Source organism: Peromyscus eremicus, chromosome 11, assembly GCF_949786415.1.
Source record: "Peromyscus eremicus chromosome 11, PerEre_H2_v1, whole genome shotgun sequence".
Classification (NCBI taxonomy): domain Eukaryota; kingdom Metazoa; phylum Chordata; class Mammalia; order Rodentia; family Cricetidae; genus Peromyscus; species Peromyscus eremicus.
In genome coordinates, this window is record NC_081427.1 from 33,508,717 (window position 1) to 33,527,643 (window position 18,927).

Sequence of the window (18,927 nt, forward strand, 5' to 3'; positions counted from 1 at the left end):
CTTGCCAGCCCGGCAAACTTTTTTTTTTTTTTCTGAGACAGGGTTTCTCTGTGTAGCTTTGCGCCTTTCCTGGATCTCGCTCTGTAGACCAGGCTGGCCTCGAACTCACAGAGATCTGCGTGGCTCTGCCTCCCGAGTGCTGGGATTAAAGGCGTGCGCCACCACCGCCCTACTTCCGACAAACATTTTTAGAGAGAAATAATTAATATCTTATACTGTGTTATGCATGCAGTATGTAAATGAACAAGGTGGCTGTTTTAATAAAGCTTTGCTTACGTTAGTTGTACTTAGGTCAGAGCTTGCTAACGCCTCTCAGAGTGTGAATGTGTATAAGTCTTGTGGTTTGAATGTTTTTAGAACTTTTTAGTTACCACATTGATTAATTACGTTTGTGTGTATGTGGGTATGCATGTGCCACAGCACAAATGGAGTAGTTGACTGTTTCTTTGCTTGTGTGGGTCCTGGGGCTGAAACTCAGGTCATCAGGCTTGGCAGCAAGCACCCCTTAACCAGTTGAGCCATCTCATTAGCCCTGGTTTTGAAGTTTTGCTACTTCTTTAAATATTAAACCTTATTTAAAGCATGTAGTTTGAAGGTACTGGAGAGGTGACTGAAGATCAAGAGCACTGAGTTTTTCCAGAGGACCCAGGTTTGATTCCTAGCACCTACATGGTGACTCACACTTATTTGTAACTCTAGTTCCAGGGTGTCTGATGCCCTCTTCTGGCTTCTGTGGACACAAGGCAGGCATGTGTGGCACACAGACATAAATGTAGACAACACATAAAATATAAAAAGGAAAGATTTAGGGGCTGGAGAAATGGCTCAGTGATTAAGAGCACTTGCTGCTCTTGCAGAGCTTCTGGGTTCAGTGCCCAGCACCCACGTGGTGGTCCACAAGCATCCCTTTCATTCCAGGAACATTCTAGGAACAACATTTCAGGAGATATGTTTTCCCCTTCTGACCTCTGCAAACACCGTGCATGCATATGGTATACATACATACATATAGGCAAAATATTACATAAAATGAAATGAATACATGTAATAAAAACTGTAAGTAAAATTTTTTTTTTTAATTTTTTTTTATTTTTATGTGTGTTAGTGTTTTTGCCTGCATATATGTCTATGTGAGGGTGTCAGATCCCCTGGAATTAGTTACAGACAGTTGTGAGCTGTCATGTAGGTGCTGGGAATTGAACACGGGTCCTCTGGGAAAGCAGTCAGTGCTCTTAACCACTGAGCCATCTCTCTGCCCCGTAAGTAAATATTTTAAAGTATGTAGTTTTAACATACTCAAAACCATGATCACTATCAAGTTAATGAATATGGTGCACTCTGTTGTGTCTTCAATTTGTAATCCAGTCCTCCTTTCCCAGTCTCAGTGATCATACCAGTCTATTGTTACCATAGCTCATTAACATTTTCTAAAATTTTATATACATACGTGGTAGGTACACACTTACCTAATTTCATTAGTTTTGAAATTCATTGATACTGTGGTTAAACGTTATCTTTATCTACCCTACACTCTGAAACAGGACAGACTTTGTTTTCAAACTGTTGTGTATATAAACAACCTTTTAAACAGATCCAAAATAAAGAGTTTTCCGTGTCTTTGTTTATAGAGAGATCCATGAAAAGTTATTTTACAATAATATTCTTGTTTCTTTATTATCTTGGCTTCTGGTAATTTTCCTCATAATTACTCTTTATCATTAGTCGCTCTGATAATCTACCAGTAGGGACATTGACCTACCTAATCCATTCAGTTTTTCTCATGTTAGGCTTATTTAAGACTACTATTAACAGAATTTGAGTAAACATCACCTGCCTACCTTGTACTTACAGATTGAAGGCCGCCTTCATTAGGGACACAGGTTGACATTGCCTGCAGTTCAGAGTGAGTGTTTGACTCTAGCTGTAGTTTTTGGAAGGCTGACTAAAAGGTGATCAGTTAGTTTAGTCATTCATTCTTATTTATCACAGACACCTGAATAACAGCTGAGTGGCAGTTGTCCATGTCTCGGTCCCAAGTTCTGAAAGATTTAATGGTCCTACCTCCCACATACCTCCTGGGATGTAAAATACTGTCTCCAGGCCCTGGGATTCCTGCTTTCCCTCCACCCCCAAAATTAATGTCCTAGTATAGCAGCTGTAACTTAACTCTTTTCTAGTCTTTAGTCATCTGCTCCTACCCAGAATTTGCACAGGAAATGTTTCAAGAGCATTTTTATTTAGATAAAAATTTAGAGAACCATTATGTTTCCCACTTGGCCTCACGCGTGCCATTACAAATGAGCTGCTTGGTCCAGTGGGTTTTATTATGACAGAAGATGGTGTCATTCTAATAAGAGAATCCAGATGACTAAACTAGATCAAGTTTTAATCCTTTAAGCCCATATTTGACTACCTCCTGAAAGAGATACCTACTTTGTTCCAGAGTTGCTATTGGGGAAAAAAATGATGTCAAAGAATATTCAGGGCAGAATCCTACATTTTCTAATTAGGTTTACATAAGCTTCCCATCCTTTTTGTCGTCCTCATTACTCAGGAAGCAGCTGAGAAGAGGTGACCCCTTTGTGGGGACAGCTGACCTTGATGACCAGCCTGCCTTACTCAGATATTTGGACAAGGAGGAGGTGAGGGAAGTAGAGTGGGGAATCCTTTTGAATCAATGTTTGAGGAGGTTGTTGTAACCATTTGCGTATCAGTGTCTGTGGAGGTAGGAAGCATGAGACCAATACCTTCCCATTATCCAGTGACTGTAGTGCTTTTGTTACCAAAAAAAAAAAAAAAAAAGTAGCATTTTCAGCCTGTATCGAGTCCAGGAAGCCAGATATGATGTTCATGGACCGAAGTCCTGAGGCCTTGAAGCAGCTGTTCAGACTGGAGCAGCAGAAGAAAAAATAACCTGAAAAGATGATTAGGGTGAAGCCACCACACAGCTCCCAGATCAGTGTCAGTGTGTAAGTAGCAGCATCCTGTGTGAAACCATATCTTCACAGTATGACAGTCTCTTAGGAGGTGGCAGAAGTCAGGCATGAAGTCTACATCAGAAAGAACGTCTTTTACGAAGACCAGTTTGTGACAATGAATGTATTAACACGTTCAGAGTGTTGGCTCTTGATGTAACAATGGCAGTCTGGGCAAAGCAGGCTGGCTTGTGTAACAGGCTGCTTCCACCAACTGATGGCAGTTAGTCTTATTAGAGGACAGCCATTATTGTGGAACTCTAAATGAGTAATTCAGGAAGTTTCCGAAACCACTCTCTTTTCCCTGTGATTGCAGCTTTGAAGTAGGTGTCTTCGGTGTGCCGTCCCTTTTAAGTTAGCTTACCAGATAGTTAAGCCACTGGAACAGCCTAGCCTGTGTGTCAGTAAAAATATAGCAGGATAAGTCCTGAGGAATGTTGGCCAGAGCTATGAGGACAGCCTACCAAGTGTCGCCGCTCTGTCTATTTTGGCTTTCATAGATGCTGTTGAGGCTGAGCACCTGCAACAGAAAGCCAACTGCTTTGTCAAAGTAAGCATTTCTTCTTGACTGACCAAAGAGACTTGTTGGACACTTCTTACCATATCAGTCACAAAGTCTGGTTGAGTCAATACGAAATGAGGCTTTCAGACTGGAGGACTTCAGCTTTCCACAGGTTGGGTATCATTTTCCTAATGTGACCAGCAGCATGCTAATTTCTTCTTTTCAGGGGAGTTGTAGCTTGTAGCTGTGACTAGGGGCTTAAGTCTAAAACAGCAAATCTTTGACTAGAGACTGCCTCCCTTTGCCCGAGTTCCTTCCAACTTCCAACTAGTCTCCATGTGTGTGAAGAGATTTTTGCTCCACCTTGAATTTTGTTTTTCCTTAAAGCAGCTGAAATCAGGATAGAGGGGAAGAGAGAAGGTGGAGACAGGGGATGGTGACAGACTGCCATAAGCAAGGCACATTTTCATTCGGTTTCAAGCATCCTAGAAGCTGCATGTTCCTTGCCCAGCCATTGGTGTTTTCAGCCCATGTAAACACCTCAGTCAGCAGGAAGGTAGATACTCCTGAAATCGTCTGTTTCAGGTTTTTGGGGGGCTTCCAATTGAGCATCCCTCCATGTTGTTTTCTAGATTAGGATAACAGATTAATGCCTTCTGGCTTGTTTCAGGTTTGATTTGCAGTGATTTCTTTTTAAAGAGCACACCCTGGACATTGGATGTCCTGTTGTCACAATACTGTATCTCAGGCTTTCGTGTACTTTAACATAGAGATTGGCAGTGGGGAGGCAGAGGTTGGTGGGCCTGTGGCTAAGACTTTTTCCCTTGTTTTCTGGAAGTTCAGTAACTTGAGTTCTTACATTTTAACCTGTGATCCATTTAGAGTTACTGTTTATAAATGGTACGAGTTTAAAAGTTGATGCTTATTTTCTAATATACATACCAGATATTTCAACACCACCACTTTTAAAAGAGTGTCTTTCACCATTGAGTTACTCTGAACAATTTTTTTCCAGAAGTTAATTTCATAAATATTTGTCTGTTTTTGGACTTTGTTCTGTTAACCTGTGCATATCTATACTTTGACCAGTATCATGGACTTAATACAGCTTTTAGGAAATCTTGAAATTGGTCAGTATAGGCTGCCCAATTTTGTTTTCTACCTTCCATATAAATTCAATTAATTTTTTTTTCCAAAGAAGTCTTCTATGATTTTATATAGTTTTTAAAATTTTTATTTTCACAGTTTTTCTTTCTTTTTTTTTTTTTTAAAAGCCCTTACTTTATGTATTTCAGGAACAAAGAAAACTCAGCTCCATTAGAGGAAAATACCACGGGAAAAAATGAGGCCAAAAAAAGAAAGATTGCAGAAACTTCGAATGTTATCACTGAATCGCTGCCATCTGCAGAGTCAGAACCTGTGGAGATTGAGGTGGAGATTGCGGAAGGCACAATTGAAGTAGAAGACGAAAGTGTGGAAACTCTGGAGGAGGTGGCTGCTGCTAAGCAGTCGATAAAGTACATACAGAGTACAGGCTCCTCGGATGAGTCCGCTCTAGCACTGTTGGCGGACATTACCAGCAAGTACCGCCAAGGTGAAAGCAAAGGACAGATTAGTGAAGATGACTGTGCATCTGACCCCATAAGCAAACAGGTAGAAGGTATTGAAATTGTGGAACTTCAGCTGTCACATGTGAAGGACTTGTTCCATTGTGAGAAATGTAACCGTTCGTTTAAATTGTTTTACCATTTTAAGGAACACATGAAATCACACTCCACTGAGAGTTTCAAGTGTGAAATATGCAATAAAAGGTATCTCCGAGAGAGTGCGTGGAAACAGCACCTCAGCTGTTACCACCTTGAAGAAGGTGGGGTGAGTAAGAAGCAAAGAACTGGGAAAAAAATTCACATATGCCAGTACTGTGACAAACAGTTTGACCACTTTGGACACTTTAAAGAGCACCTTCGAAAACATACAGGTAATTAGCAAATACTTTAAATACTTGAAGTCTGAATCCTGTTTTTCCCTGTGTTTTCTGATGAGCAGGGTACGTACATGCCCATTTCTTGAAATATTTGATGCTTTCCATGCAAATCAGTGCTGAACCTTGAAGATGATTGTCACTCTTGTATGTCTTGCCCTTTTTTATATTCTTCAAAGAAATATGTAAAAAAGTGCCGGGTGGTGGTGGCACATGCCTTTAATCCCAGCACTCGGGAGGCAGAGGCAGGCGGATCTTTGTGAGTTCGGGGCCAGCCTGGTCTACAGAGTGAGATCCAGGAAAGGTGCAAAGCTACACAGAAACCCTGTCTCAAAAAAACCAAAGGGGAAAAAAGAAAGTTTATTTGCTAAGTACCATGAATTATTAAATCCTAACTATAGTTAGGACTTTATTCTATTTTTGTTTCCCATGTTAATATGTTACATAGATAGACATTTATAAGCAATCTTAACATTTTTATGTATTTTTTTCCTTTTGGGGGGCATACATTTAATTGTCTTGGGAACGTGTGCTGCATTCTGCAGGTGTTTCGTGGGCATGTGGGCACGCCTGGTGTGCACCTGCGTGTGTGGAAGCCAGAGCTGGATGAGTCTTGCCTCAATATTTCTTTTCAACTTTATTTTTGGAAGCAGTCTCACTGCACCTGAGGTTAATCAAGTCAGCAAAGCTTCAGGGATCTACCCTCACTCCTCACTCCTAGCCAGATGCTAGGGTTACGTACCCACACTGCCATTCCTGGCTTTGTACATGGTGTGGTGGGGTGGGGGAGGGTACACACACATATCTGCAGTAGGCACTTTACTTCCAGTAGTAATAATATATTCTTGAGCCAGAAAAAGATAGTCTTGTATCTGTCACCCTCCACCTCTCTAAATGGCAAATATGTCAGGACTAGTAGACAGCCAAGGGAGGTGAGGCGTACTCCTTGTTCTAAGAGCTGTGCCACTCTAGAAGAGGTCCCAGGAAGTCTTTCTGTGGCCACCATAGTTCTGTGTCATTTCTCCACTCCCCCACACATTGGATTCCTTGTCCTTGTTTTAACTCCCCAAGCATTCCTTGCTAGATTTCCTTAGTCAAGCACGGGACCTACTACCAGTGATACTCTCAACCCCATATATTCTAGACAGTTGTGCCCAAGTCTTGTTACATGTAATGAGTAAGACTTGGAGTGTTGATACTGAAATAGAACATAGGTACATATACCATTCAGAATCTTTGGTACTAGTGTTGATTTCTTTCTTCCTTTTTTTTAAAAATAGCTGTCTCACTGCCCAAAGTCACTTGTAGTACACTAATTGAAGTTGAGGAATCAGATTCAGAAAACAGGTTGTTCCTCAAGATCCAGCTCCAGTGATGATGACTCACAGGAAAAGTAGTGTGGAAAAGGGTTTTCAAGCAAAAGAAGACACAGTCCTAGAGGAAAGCAGTAACGCCAGTTGTGGCATCACTAGTAGGAGGATGACTAGAGTTGGTCAAAGTAAAGGCGTGCCAAGACATTGCTAGGCCCCCTGGCGCCATAAGTGTGGGCACTGAGAAGGGACTTTCATCTGTGGATACAGGGCTAAGAACTTAGGTTCTCTGTCTCTCGAGAGGATGTGAGATAACAAGTAACCTAGTTAGCTTTACTAGTTAGAAATTCTAGAGCCATATGCTCACTGTAGGTTCATTTAGTACAGAAGCAAACTGAGCTTTGCCTTGTAGGCGTCAGTGTGGAAGCAGAAGGGTCAGATTTCTGTTTTAGAGCAGTGACTGGCAATGTAGATTGATGTGAAATAAAGCCTGCTGGCTCTGACGAGGACGTCTTTTGGAGTAATCTAAAGAATGGGAAACTGGTAGCGGCAGCAGGAGTGGAAAGGGGCAGAGGTTTGTGTTCATAGACTTGCCAGGGTCCGCAGGATTTGATGAGAGATAGTGAGGGGTGAAGGACAGTACCAGATCCTTTTGACAGACATATATTTGGAAAAGGAATCTTGAGGTGACTTCAACATGTTTTTAAGTAGTTGTTCCGTACTTTCCAAGGAGAATCAGAAAACAAAAATCGCAGTTGAATTCTGGCTACAGTCTTGACAACTACCAGTTTGATGAACATAGTGGGTCACTTTATATTGAGGCCCCCTTCTTTTCATTAAAGATAATGGTACACTTCCCACAGACCTGACAGATAGAGGAGGGTGGAAGCGCTCTGAAGACTAATAGTCTACATGTCTTTAAAAAAATAAAAGCCAGGCAGTGGTGGCACACGTATTTAATCCCAGCACTCAGGAGGCAGAGGCAGGTGGATCTCTGAGTTCCAGCCCAGCCTGGTCTACAGAACAAGTTTCAGGACAGCTAGGGCTACACAGAGAAACCCTGTCTCAAACCCCTCTCCCCCCACCCCCCAACCCCCAAAAAAAGTCATCTGGCTATTTCTAGATTTCACCAGGCTTATTAAACTAATTAATAGAAACAGCTCAAGTGGCATGCAGTGGAAAGTGATTCATTCCTACTTAGGATAGATCTTTTAAAAAGTAGCTACTAGCTCAGAGGGATAACTTAGCTGGAGAGCATTGCTTGGTCATGCATCCAAAGCACCTAGCACTACCATTGGGGCAGGGCAGGGTCAGTAGGTCAGTGGTGGAGAGTGTTTGCCTCTAACCTTCAGGCATATTCCTTGCATTATCAGGTGACTGTAAGCACACACTTCTGGGAAAAAAGAGCAAGCAGCAGTTCATATCTTTCATTTAGACTCATGCTCTTTTTTTTTTTTTTTTTTTTTTTTTTTTTTAAGCAAGTTCTCATTAAGTAGCCCAGCTGATCCTTTTGCCTCAGCCTCCCAAGTTCTGGGATTGCAAATGAAACACTTAGAAGGATTTAGTTGGTTTGGTTTTTTGGTTTTTTTTTTTTTTTACTGTGACTACATGCTATTTTAGTACATGTCACTGTAGCTCTGAGTAAACACAAGGTTTTTGCTCGAGTTTACCAAATGTGACATTGCAGACATCCTTGTACATTTCTCTTTATACACATGCTCATGTGATGTACTTTTAAAGGCTTTTTATTGCATGTATTGTATGTATGTACTCACCACCACATGAGTGTGGGATCAAAGAACAACCTTCGGGAGTCAGTCCCTTCCTTCTACTGTGTGGGTTCCAGGGGTTGAACTCAAGTTGAGCAGTCTTAGCAGCAAGTGCTGAGCTGTCTTGCTGGCCTATGTAATTTAATTTTTTTTTTTTAAAGATTTATTTATTTATTATGTATACAGTGTATGCATGCTTGCAGGCCAGAAGAGGGCACCAGATCTTATTACAGATGGTTGTGAGCCATCATGTGGTTGCTGGGAATTGAACTCAGGACTTCTGGAAGAGCTCTTAACCTCTGAGCCATCTCTCCAGCCCCCTATGTAATTTAATTTTTAAGAATAGAATTGCCAGGCTAAAGAAGTCTTGGCAAACATCAGATTGCCTTTTTTCCCTCCCTCCCTTCCCTCCATCCCTCCCTTTTTCCCTCTCTGCATACATGTGTACACTGTGTGTGTGTGTGTGTGTGTGTGTGTGTGTGTGTGTGTGTGTGTGTGTGTGTTTAGCATATGTATATGTCTGCATGGGTTTATGGATGTCACATACATTGAGTAAGTGCATTTCTGTGTATATGTGCTATGGAAGCCAGAGATCAACTTTAGGTGTCTTAATTTTGAGACTGAGTCTCTCACTGACCCTGAAGCTCCCCCACTGGCTGGCTGCTCCAGGGAGCTACCTGTGTCCGCCCTACTACCATATCACCTCCAGGGCTGGAGTTACAGCTGTGCTTTACCACAGCTGGGTTCTTAGGTCAGTGCTGGGGCTCCAAACTCAGGGCTTCCAGCTCGCACTGCTGACACTTTACTGAGCCATCTTCCTAAGCTCCTCACGTTGTCTTTTCTAAAAGGCCATTACAGCATGTGCTTATAGATTGCATTGGTAGTGAAAAATTATACACTAATAAAATACAATCATTCTGTTGAGCATATATCTTAATGTTTCTTGAATTAAAAAGAGTTCCTATATTAACATTAATTCTAGACAATTAGGTTAACACCTAATATTTTCATCATGTGTAAACTACAAAAGCTGTATTTTATTGGGAGAAGAACATGTGACTTGGTAACTGGTGTCAGTCAACTTGAGTGTTTTGGTCATATCCAGAAGGTCTTCATTGCTGGGGTAGCGAAGCCTCTGATGTCCTGGTTCTGTTCTCTGCAAACACCGTGCTGTCTTTGAATCCCTGTCCTCTTGACAATTCTTGTCCCTCCATCTCCAACCCGTCAGCTCTCCTTCCCCGCCAGCTTATCATGTTTCTGACTTTGTCCTAACGTGAACCGTGTCATATCTTTTCCTGCATAGAGGGATTCTACTTGTGTTTACAAACGGCCTCCGCGTGTTTTATCCTTGTTAGCGAGAAGTGCTGGAGAAAATGTGTCTCAGACCTTAAGTGAGGCAGTGTCTTGTCTGATGTCTTTTTCTAATTGCTTCTCTAAAGACCAGTGCTGAATCTTACAATTTGAACCATGTCTATCTTTATTCCAACCCTTCTTTCCTCTTCCCCTGCCTTCTCCCACAGAAAGTCAACAGGTGGTGATTTCTTGTTGATTAGAAATCTCTTCCTTCTCCCCCCCCATCCCCACCCCCACTTTTTAAAGAGTGAGTATGTGTATGTATGTTTCTGGAAATTGAACCCAGGGCCTTGTACATGCTAAACAAGCACTCTACCACTGAGCCTCATCCTCACCCCTACTTGTAGGCTTTCTTGAAAGAACTCTGTACTGTTCTTACTGTGGTGCTTCTCATTAACCCCTCCATTCTGGCTAAGCCCGGCCCCTGGTCCCACTGTACCGCCGGCTACTCTAAGTTTCCTTGGTATCATTTGGAAGTTTCCTTTCCACTGTTAGCTCATCCACCTGCTGTCTTAACTTGCAGTTTCCGTGAGCCTACTCAGGATTGTGTAATTATATAACACGCTGAGAATTTTGATCCATCTTGGAAGTATTCATTGCCACTGAAAATGACCCCTTTATCTATATATCAGTCCATTCTGTATTTGGCTTCAGAATTGTCTATACAACTACCTTTTGGGAATCTCTGTTTTGAGTGCCTTTTAAAATTCTATTTCTTATTTATTTATTTATTTATTTTTCTTTTATTATTTATTTATTTTTGGTTTTTCGAGACAGGGTTTCTCTCTGTAGCTTTGGAGCCTGTCCTGGACTAGCTCTGTAGACCAGGCTGGCCTTGAACTCACAGAGATCTACCTGCCTCTGCCTCCCAAGTGCTGGAATTAAAGGCATGCGCCACCACCGCCCGGCTTAAAATGGAAGTTTTGCCTGCAAAAGTCTGTGCACACAGACTAGAAGGCATCAGATCTGGAACTGGAGTCAATAAATGTGAGCTGCTATGTGTGTGCTGAGAACCAAGCTTGGATCCTCTGGAAGAGCAGCTGCTGAGCCATCTCTAGCCTCTCGTTCGTTTCATGTGGCCTTGAATTCAATAAATATATTGTCCAGGATGACCTCATACTTCAGATATAACTGCCTCCACCTCCCAAGTACTGAGATTACAGGTGTGCTTCACCACACCCAGTTTATGGTGCTGAGGATTAAACCTTTGTAGCTTTGTGCTACTCTGCAAACAAACTAAATTCATGCTCTTTTCCTGCATCCCCACTACAAACTTCATCTGAACTGCACTCTCGGTTCTTGAAACCAGGTGGCATGCTGAGCCTGGGACTCGGGAGTCCTAGTTAGTTACTCCCTCCTTGCTCGTCTCTGCGGTGCTGTGCTTGGGTGCTCTGAAAGGACTTTCCTTGGCTCCTTCTGCTCCAGGCAGTTGTTCTGCTTTACCCTGCTGCTGCAGCATTATCCCTCAGCACCCTCTTTTTTAGTAAGTCTGTAGTGCTTTGAATTTATGAAAATGTTCAAAACAGCCGCTTATTCTTTTGTTTGTTTTTAGTTTTGTTAGAGACAGAGTCTCACTGTGTAGCTCTTATTGGCCCAGAACTTACCCTCTCAGCCTCCTGGTGCCAGGATTAAAGGCAGTCACTACCATGCTTCAGTGCCTGTTGCCCGAATTTGCCTGATTTTGTCTCAGACTCAGAATCTTGTGCCTCAGCCTCTCCTAAGTACTGAGACTATGGCTCTGTGCATTCATGTCTTTATTTTTTTATTGTCATCACCTAAAGTGTGATCAGGTACATGGTAAGTGCAAAAAAGAAAAAAAAAATTCTTAGGGAAAAGATAATTCTATGTTTCCATAAAGCAGAGATTGATCATGATTTTTGTCTAAGGAAAAACAATTTCAAGTGTGCTAAAGCATGAGTTATAAATTGTGTTCCCCTTCTTAAGGATGTGTTAATTAAGTCAGGCATGTCGCTCATGCCTATAGTTGTAGCACTCGAGGGATAAGGCGGAAGATTTTAAGTTTAATTCCAGCATGGGGAACACAGTGAGACTATTTAAAAAAAGAAAAGAAAAGGGAAAAGGAAACCCATGTATGGTGGCTCCTGCCTACAATCTCAGCACTGGAGAGGCAGAGGCACACTCAGAAGAACGACCATAAGAGTTTGAGGTCAGCTGGTATACATGGCAAATCTTGCCCTTCACCAAACACACACACGCACACACGCACAAAGATGAAGATGAGCTGGGTATAGGGGTATACACCTACACACCTCTAATCCCAGCACTTGGGAGCAGAGGCAGGTGCATCTCTGAATTGGAGGTCAGCATGGTCTACAGAGCAAGTTCCAGGACAGCCAGAGATACATAATAGAGAGACCCTGTTTCAAAGAAGACAATGATGACTAGGACCTTAAAGTTAGCCACAGGTGTGCCTCAGTGGTGGGTCATTTTTCTGGCATGCATGAAACCTGTGATTCAGTCCCCAGCACTGCAAAAGAAAAAAGAAAAAAAATTAATAACCAAAATGATGAACTCTTATACTTGGGTTTGCTGATATTCCCAATATATCAATGTATTTTTTTTTTCTTACAATAGGTGAAAAACCTTTTGAATGTTCAAATTGTCATGAGCGGTTTGCTAGAAATAGCACTCTCAAATGTCACCTCACTGCATGCCAAACTGGAGTAGGGGCAAAAAAGGGAAGGAAGAAGCTTTACGAATGCCAGGTATGTGTGGGTGTGTTTTGTTCTCACAAAAGGAACTAATGTGCAGTTCTTAGAAGTGCAGAGTAAATAGTCCTTGACTCACAGGGTGACTTAGACGTTCTTGACTTGACAGTAGTGCAGAGAGCATTATGTGTTCAATAGAAACCCCTCTTGGGATTTTTAAATCTGACCTTTTCCTGAGTCAGTGATGCCCAGTAGAACGTTCTCTTACCACACTGGGCAGCAGCAAGCCTCGGCTTCCAGTTAACCATGCAGTTATGGTAGTAAACAAAACGGATACTCTGTGGCTGACTCCAGTATGTGGCTTCAGAACAGCTATGAATACAGACAAAAACAAAATTGTAAAATTCTTCAACACGGAGGGTTTTTTTGTTTTATTTTTAACTTGCACAGCTCCTGAATGTGAACTTTGTAGATGACAGTGCGGTGTCAAAGGGTTGGACATGCCTGTTTGTGTTACTCTAGTGTCTGGTAGGTTAGGTGCAGTAAATGCACTTTTGATACAACAGTGCAGTGGTGAATCACCATGCAACTTGGAGTATCATCAGCACATAGAACCTTGGAAAGACTTAGGAATAAATAAAAAGCTATTTACTTTGTGTGGGTTATTAGAATTTGGGTGGGGGGCATGTTTTCTTTTTTTTGAGACAGAGTTTCTCTGTGACAGCTCTAGCTGTCCTGGAACTCATTCTGTAGATCAGGCTGGCCTTGAACTCTCTGAGATCTGCCTGCCACTGCCTCCCGAGTGCTGGGATTAAAGGCGTGTGCCATCACCACCTGGCAGGTTATTAGAATATTTTTGTTGTTTGTTTTTATTAAACCCTAGATGATCAGTGTTAATAACAATTGTTCTAAATAGCAGTCTGAAACTACAGTAGTGCTTACGGATGTCCAGGTTTAAAGACAGTCTGTCATAGCCCAGGCTGGCCTCAAACTCACTATGTAGCAAGGATGACCTTAAATTACAATCTTCTCATACGCAGGCGTGTGCCACCACATCTGTTTTTGGGAATAATTGGTTTGGGTGTTTCTATTTATTTACTTATTGGTAGTGGGCACACATGCTGCAGTGCTTGAAGGTCAGAGAACAATTTGCAGGAGTTTATCCTCTGTGCACCCTGTGGGTTCCGGAGGTGAAACTCAGGTGCTCAGACTTGGTGGCAAATGCCTTTACCATTGAGCTGTCTCACCTGTCCGTGGTTAGTTAGTATTCTTAACCATAGGAATAGCCATTAGCATCTGGGAGAGGGACAGAGAAAGCAGACAAGATATAGCTGTGTCTTCCATGATTAGTATATTTTTGTCCCAAATAATGTAGTGGGTCTAAATCTTGAAGCTGTGGGAGAAACCATGATATTGTTACTTTATATTTGATACTTAATGGGGGCAATGCTCAAATGTTTCCAGAATCTAGTAAGTTGTTAGTTGTATGGGCTGAGAGAGCAAATGAAACCAAGTGTGTGAAATAGCTTTGCACTAGGTACACTGGAAACTATATTCGAAATATTTTTGTAACACTCAGTTTACCAGGATGGATGGTAGTGTTTTGTGGGTTTTTTTGTTTGTTTTTCAGTACTGCGGATTAAACCCAGGGCATCCCATATGTCAGGCAAATACTCTTACTACTAAGCTATACATTCAGCCCATGTAGTATATTCTTTGTGGGTTTTTTTCTTTTTGGTCATTGTTTATCGATGCTCAGGATTAGAGCTGGTGTAGTGCCTTGTTTGTGTTTGTGCTTGGCAGGTTCTTCACTTAGCTAACTTCAACGCCTTAGTATTGTTTTGATGGAGGATAATGTATTCACATTTACTTCAGTTTGATATAAGTATTATTAACATCCTCTATTTGGTGATTTCAGGTCTGTAACAGTGTGTTTAACAGCTGGGACCAGTTCAAAGATCACTTGGTAATACACACTGGAGATAAACCCAACCATTGTACTCTATGTGACTTGTGGTTTATGCAAGGAAATGAATTAAGGAGGCATCTTAGTGATGCTCACAATATTTCAGAACGTATAGTGACTGAAGAGGTTCTTTCAGTGGAAACACATGTACAGACTGAACCAGTGACGTCAATGACTATTATAGAACAAGTTGGGAAGGTGCATGTATTACCACTGCTTCAGGTCCAGGTGGATTCAGCACAAGTAACTGTGGAACAGGTCCATCCAGATCTGCTCCAGGACGGCCAAGTGCACGATTCACACATGAGTGAGCTTCCAGAACAGGTCCAAGTAAGTTATCTGGAAGTGGGTCGGATTCAGACTGAAGAAGGCACGGAAGTGCACGTGGAGGAGCTGCACCTGGAACGGGTAAACCAGATGCCAGTTGAAGTACAAACTGAGCTTCTAGAAGCTGACTTGGATCACATGACCCCCGAAATCATGAGCCAAGAGGAGAGCGAGCCTAGCCATGCAGATGCTGCTGAGGCTGCCATGGAAGATCCCGAAGATGCTGAGGGGCTAGAGACCACCCCAGGAGAGTGTTCCCAAGCTGGAGAAGCAGAGGATGACAGGACGTCTGTGCCAGTTTTAGAATGAAAGAACAATTATTTTTAAATTTACATGTGGGGTAAACTGATGGGCAGTATGACCTTAAGCTATCAGATAAGTGGACCAAAGTAATACTATTTCCTGTTGTGCTGAACTGTTTCTATGGAAACAGACTGATGTCCTTCCTTCCAGTTAATGCCACAGAGAGGGAATATTTCTCATAGTGAGAGCTTTGAGAAGTATATTTCTGGTAACTTAAATGAATTATATTCTTATTATATAGTTGGGTACGAATGCATCTATTTTCATTGTGGTAAGGGTCTCCGTATTCTCTTCCCCAGGTCATGTCCTTCCTTAAATAAATTCTTTGCATCTTACAAAACCATACATAAAACCATTAGAATACATCTCTTTGTATTCTAATGCATGTTAGGAAATCGAGTATGTAATGTAGGCAACACAGGCTGCATGAGGGACGTGCATTGTTACTGTTAACATTGGGGTCTGGCTGGCTTTATTTTGAACAACCTTCTTGTCTGTCCAGTGGTTGCAAATGCTGTCTCCAAAACAAATGGTAGTGGCAGAATTCCTAGAATGTTTAAAAAAACAAAACAAAACAAAAAAAACCCACCCTTGTGCCTTTTCAAAACCAACAAAACTCCTTCGGTAAAACGCCTCTGCTTCTCTGAAAGCGTGTTTTAAGGAGCAGTATAAATTGCTCTGGTACTTGGTGTTTTTTGCTTAAGGACAACTACCAATTCTTTTTCCTTTAAGTTACATTGAAAATTTTTCATTTAACGGCAGCTGAAGGGCCATTTTCAATTGGAAAAATTCATTTACATCTGTGGTAAACTTTATTTTGATGAGAAGTTGCACTAATATTTTACCACCAGATGAAAAAAACTGTTAGATGAGCATCATTTTAAAATTAATGTATTTAAAATAAAGTACAGAGGAAAAGTATGTATATAATATATCAGGCTTTGTTTTGAATGGAATCTTTTCCCCCAATCCTTAATGTAAAGATTTTGTGCTATAACTTTTAAAGCCATACAAATAAGAGTGCTAAACTGTGGACTTAAAAGTAGGTGTGTAAATATTTTTAATCAGTATTACTTGGAAAATAAAAATATAACAACCACAAAATCAATATGCTATTTTCTTTACCTGTTAAATACTGGGAGATATTTACATTTTAAAGTAAACTTTAAAATTATGTGTTTGTGACTCTTTTTTCTTTTTAATTATTTCATTATTATTTTATGTGTGCGGGTGCTTTGCTTGTATGTATGTGCACCAAGTGCATGCCTGGTACTTTCACAAGCCAGAAGATTCTTGGAACTGGAGACGGTTGTGAGCTGCCACATGGGTACTGGGAATCAAACCTGGGTCCCCTGGAAGAACAGCCAGCATTCTTAACCGCTCAGCCATCCCTCTGACCTTTTTAATTGCCAGTTTGGTTGGAGAGACTTCGTGTATTTTTGTGACAGTAGTAACATGGCTCATCAATGAATTAAGATATGAGATTGTTAGTACATACTTCCTAACCCAAGAGTTAGCTAAAAAGGCAGAGACACGAGTTATTTGTAGTTCTTAACTTGTAGCACAAGAAGTAAGTGGTATTTTTTTTTTTTTAGTGATGCCTACTTTAAACAATTTTCTCCACTTTTTTAAGTGTAAGGGTTTTTTTTATTTTATTTTTATTTTTATTTTGAGATAGGGTTTCTCTGTAGCTTTGGAGCCTTTCCTGGAACTCACTCTGTAGCCCAGGCTGGGCTCGAACTCAGAGATGTGCCTGCCTCTGCCTCCAGTGCTGGGATTAAAGGCGTGCTCCACCACCGCCCAGCTTAAGTATAAGTTTAAGGGATCAGTTCAAGTAACAATTTTGCTAATCATGGCATTAAATGGTAACACATCACAAAGCATATTGAAGAGGTGTTCTATGTCACTCAAGTTGACAGATTAAGATAGGACTATGAGAGTTGTTTGTTTATATTAAGCTCGAGACAGGTAGTAGGGACTTAAGTATGTTTGCTGTGTTTGGCAGTTGAGTACCTACTACAAGTTTCATATTTTCCTTGAAGTTAGAAAATCTTGAGAAGTTATAACAACCTGTGTTTTAGGATGACCTGTGGGTGTGGTTATACGTTTTAACCCTGGCAGATGATGACCTCAAACATGTAAATTACCAACGAGTGTCTAGTGAATTTTGAGTGTTGTAAGCAGTAAGCCAAGGTATGAAAATAAACACAGTCCTCTTTGAAGAGTTATGATCACAAAATAGATCGGAGGCAAAGGCATTTCAAAGTGTTAAAAGTATCCCTTGAGCTTCCATATTTGGCACATGAGCGGGGCAGCTAGAACTCACATTCCTTGTCCCAAAAGACTGGCATGTTCAGGATGCAGCTGGATTTGACTGGAAAGATTGAGAACAGCTCACTAGGATTGACCTGTTGGATGGATAGTGCTTTGTAGTTTGCAGAATATTTTGCATGTAACAAGCTCTTAAACAAATGTAGCTGGGTGGTGGTGGTGGTGGTGGTGGTGGTGGTGGTGGTGGTGGTGGTGGTGCACGCCTTTAATCCCAGCACTCGGGAGGCAGAGACAGGCGGATCTCTGTGAGTTCAAGGCCAGCCTGGGCTACAGAGCGAGATCCAGGATAGACACCAAAACTACACAAAGAAACCCTGTCTCGAAAAACCAAAATATAAATATATATACATATATGTGTGTGTGTGTGTATGTAGATACATATATATTGCTCCAAGTAGCAAATTGGGTACTTATTCCTAGAGTGTTTTTCCACTCAGTTCCCACTGGGGCTCAGGTCTTGAGTGTGGTAGCAGATCAGTGTTTTGCATTATAGAGCTTATGTCTCCCCTACTCATTGAACAGCAGTTCTCTGACACCAACCAAGTAGGTGTCCAGGATTCAGTTCTGATTACGCAGGCTCAGAGCAGAATCCCCCAAATTAAATGCTTTACATTTAATTTACATCTTCAGACTAACGTGAGTCATCTGAAGTTGACAATGTGTTCAACTGAAAGTAGTCTGCCCTCCCTTCACACAGACACAAATATAGCCAACTGGCTGTAAGCGTTCATGCTCAGCCAACTGTGAATTGGGTGTTTCCGTGAGCCCCACCCCAAAGTTCAGTAGTGCCCTAAAACACCCCAGGAGCCAAGAAACATTTGCAGTATGGAAAAGGATGCAGCTCAGGGACAGAAGAGATGAATAATTAGAGTGAGGATGTGGAGTTTTGTGTTGTGTTTGCCTCCTCCAGCATACTGATACCTTCATCAACCTCTGAGCTCCCTTATCTGAAGCTTCCAGAACTTGAGCTGATAGAGTTATCCATCTTTGGTCCCTGAACTCAATTCTATCTGTAGCCCCTCTGCTTCCTTAGGGGTTCTGTGTGAGGCTGATAGTTAGGCTGCTGTTAGGATCGGCTCCTCTGATGACCTCAGATTGGTCCCCTGCCAGTAGTCAGTTCACTAGTACAGGCTGGTAAGGCCAAAGGGTTATTCTAAGTTCGGAAGACATTTATACAGTAGATTTTAATTTATATCTGCAGTTTAGCATGAGTTGTCTTTAGTGACAATGTGAGGTCATTAAGGAGTTCCCTTGAAAGACTTATAACTGATATGGGTGGGAAATGAAAGGTTAGCCTTTGAAGTCATTAACGCTAACGTTGTGTTAATTAGATTTGGAGAAAGAGACCTAGGTAAAATGTATGTCATGTGTAATGTGCTCAACTGTGCTGTAGCTCTTGTCATAAAGGACTCAAATGAGAATCGGTGCCAGACTAAACCTG

General features: G+C 41.5%; 1 protein-coding gene across 8 annotated transcripts in view; it reads left to right on the top strand.

Annotated features, from left to right (window-relative positions):
- Positions 1–16,329, top strand: part of Znf131 (zinc finger protein 131) — a 34,523-nt gene extending 18,194 nt beyond the window's left edge. For 3 of the 8 annotated variants that reach the window (XM_059276217.1, XM_059276216.1, XM_059276218.1), the window contains exons 5-7: positions 4,752–5,455; positions 12,486–12,616; positions 14,478–16,329. In XM_059276217.1, coding sequence (XP_059132200.1) covers positions 4,752–5,455; positions 12,486–12,616; positions 14,478–15,161 — 1,519 coding nt within the window. In that variant the 3' untranslated portion in view covers positions 15,162–16,329. Of the gene's footprint in view, positions 1–2,554; positions 2,643–3,473; positions 3,650–4,751; positions 5,456–12,485; positions 12,617–14,477 lie in introns of those variants that run through there. The other 5 variants (XM_059276220.1, XM_059276221.1, XM_059276222.1 and 2 more) reach the window with 5 other exon arrangements.
- Positions 16,330–18,927: the final 2,598 nt, after the last annotated feature.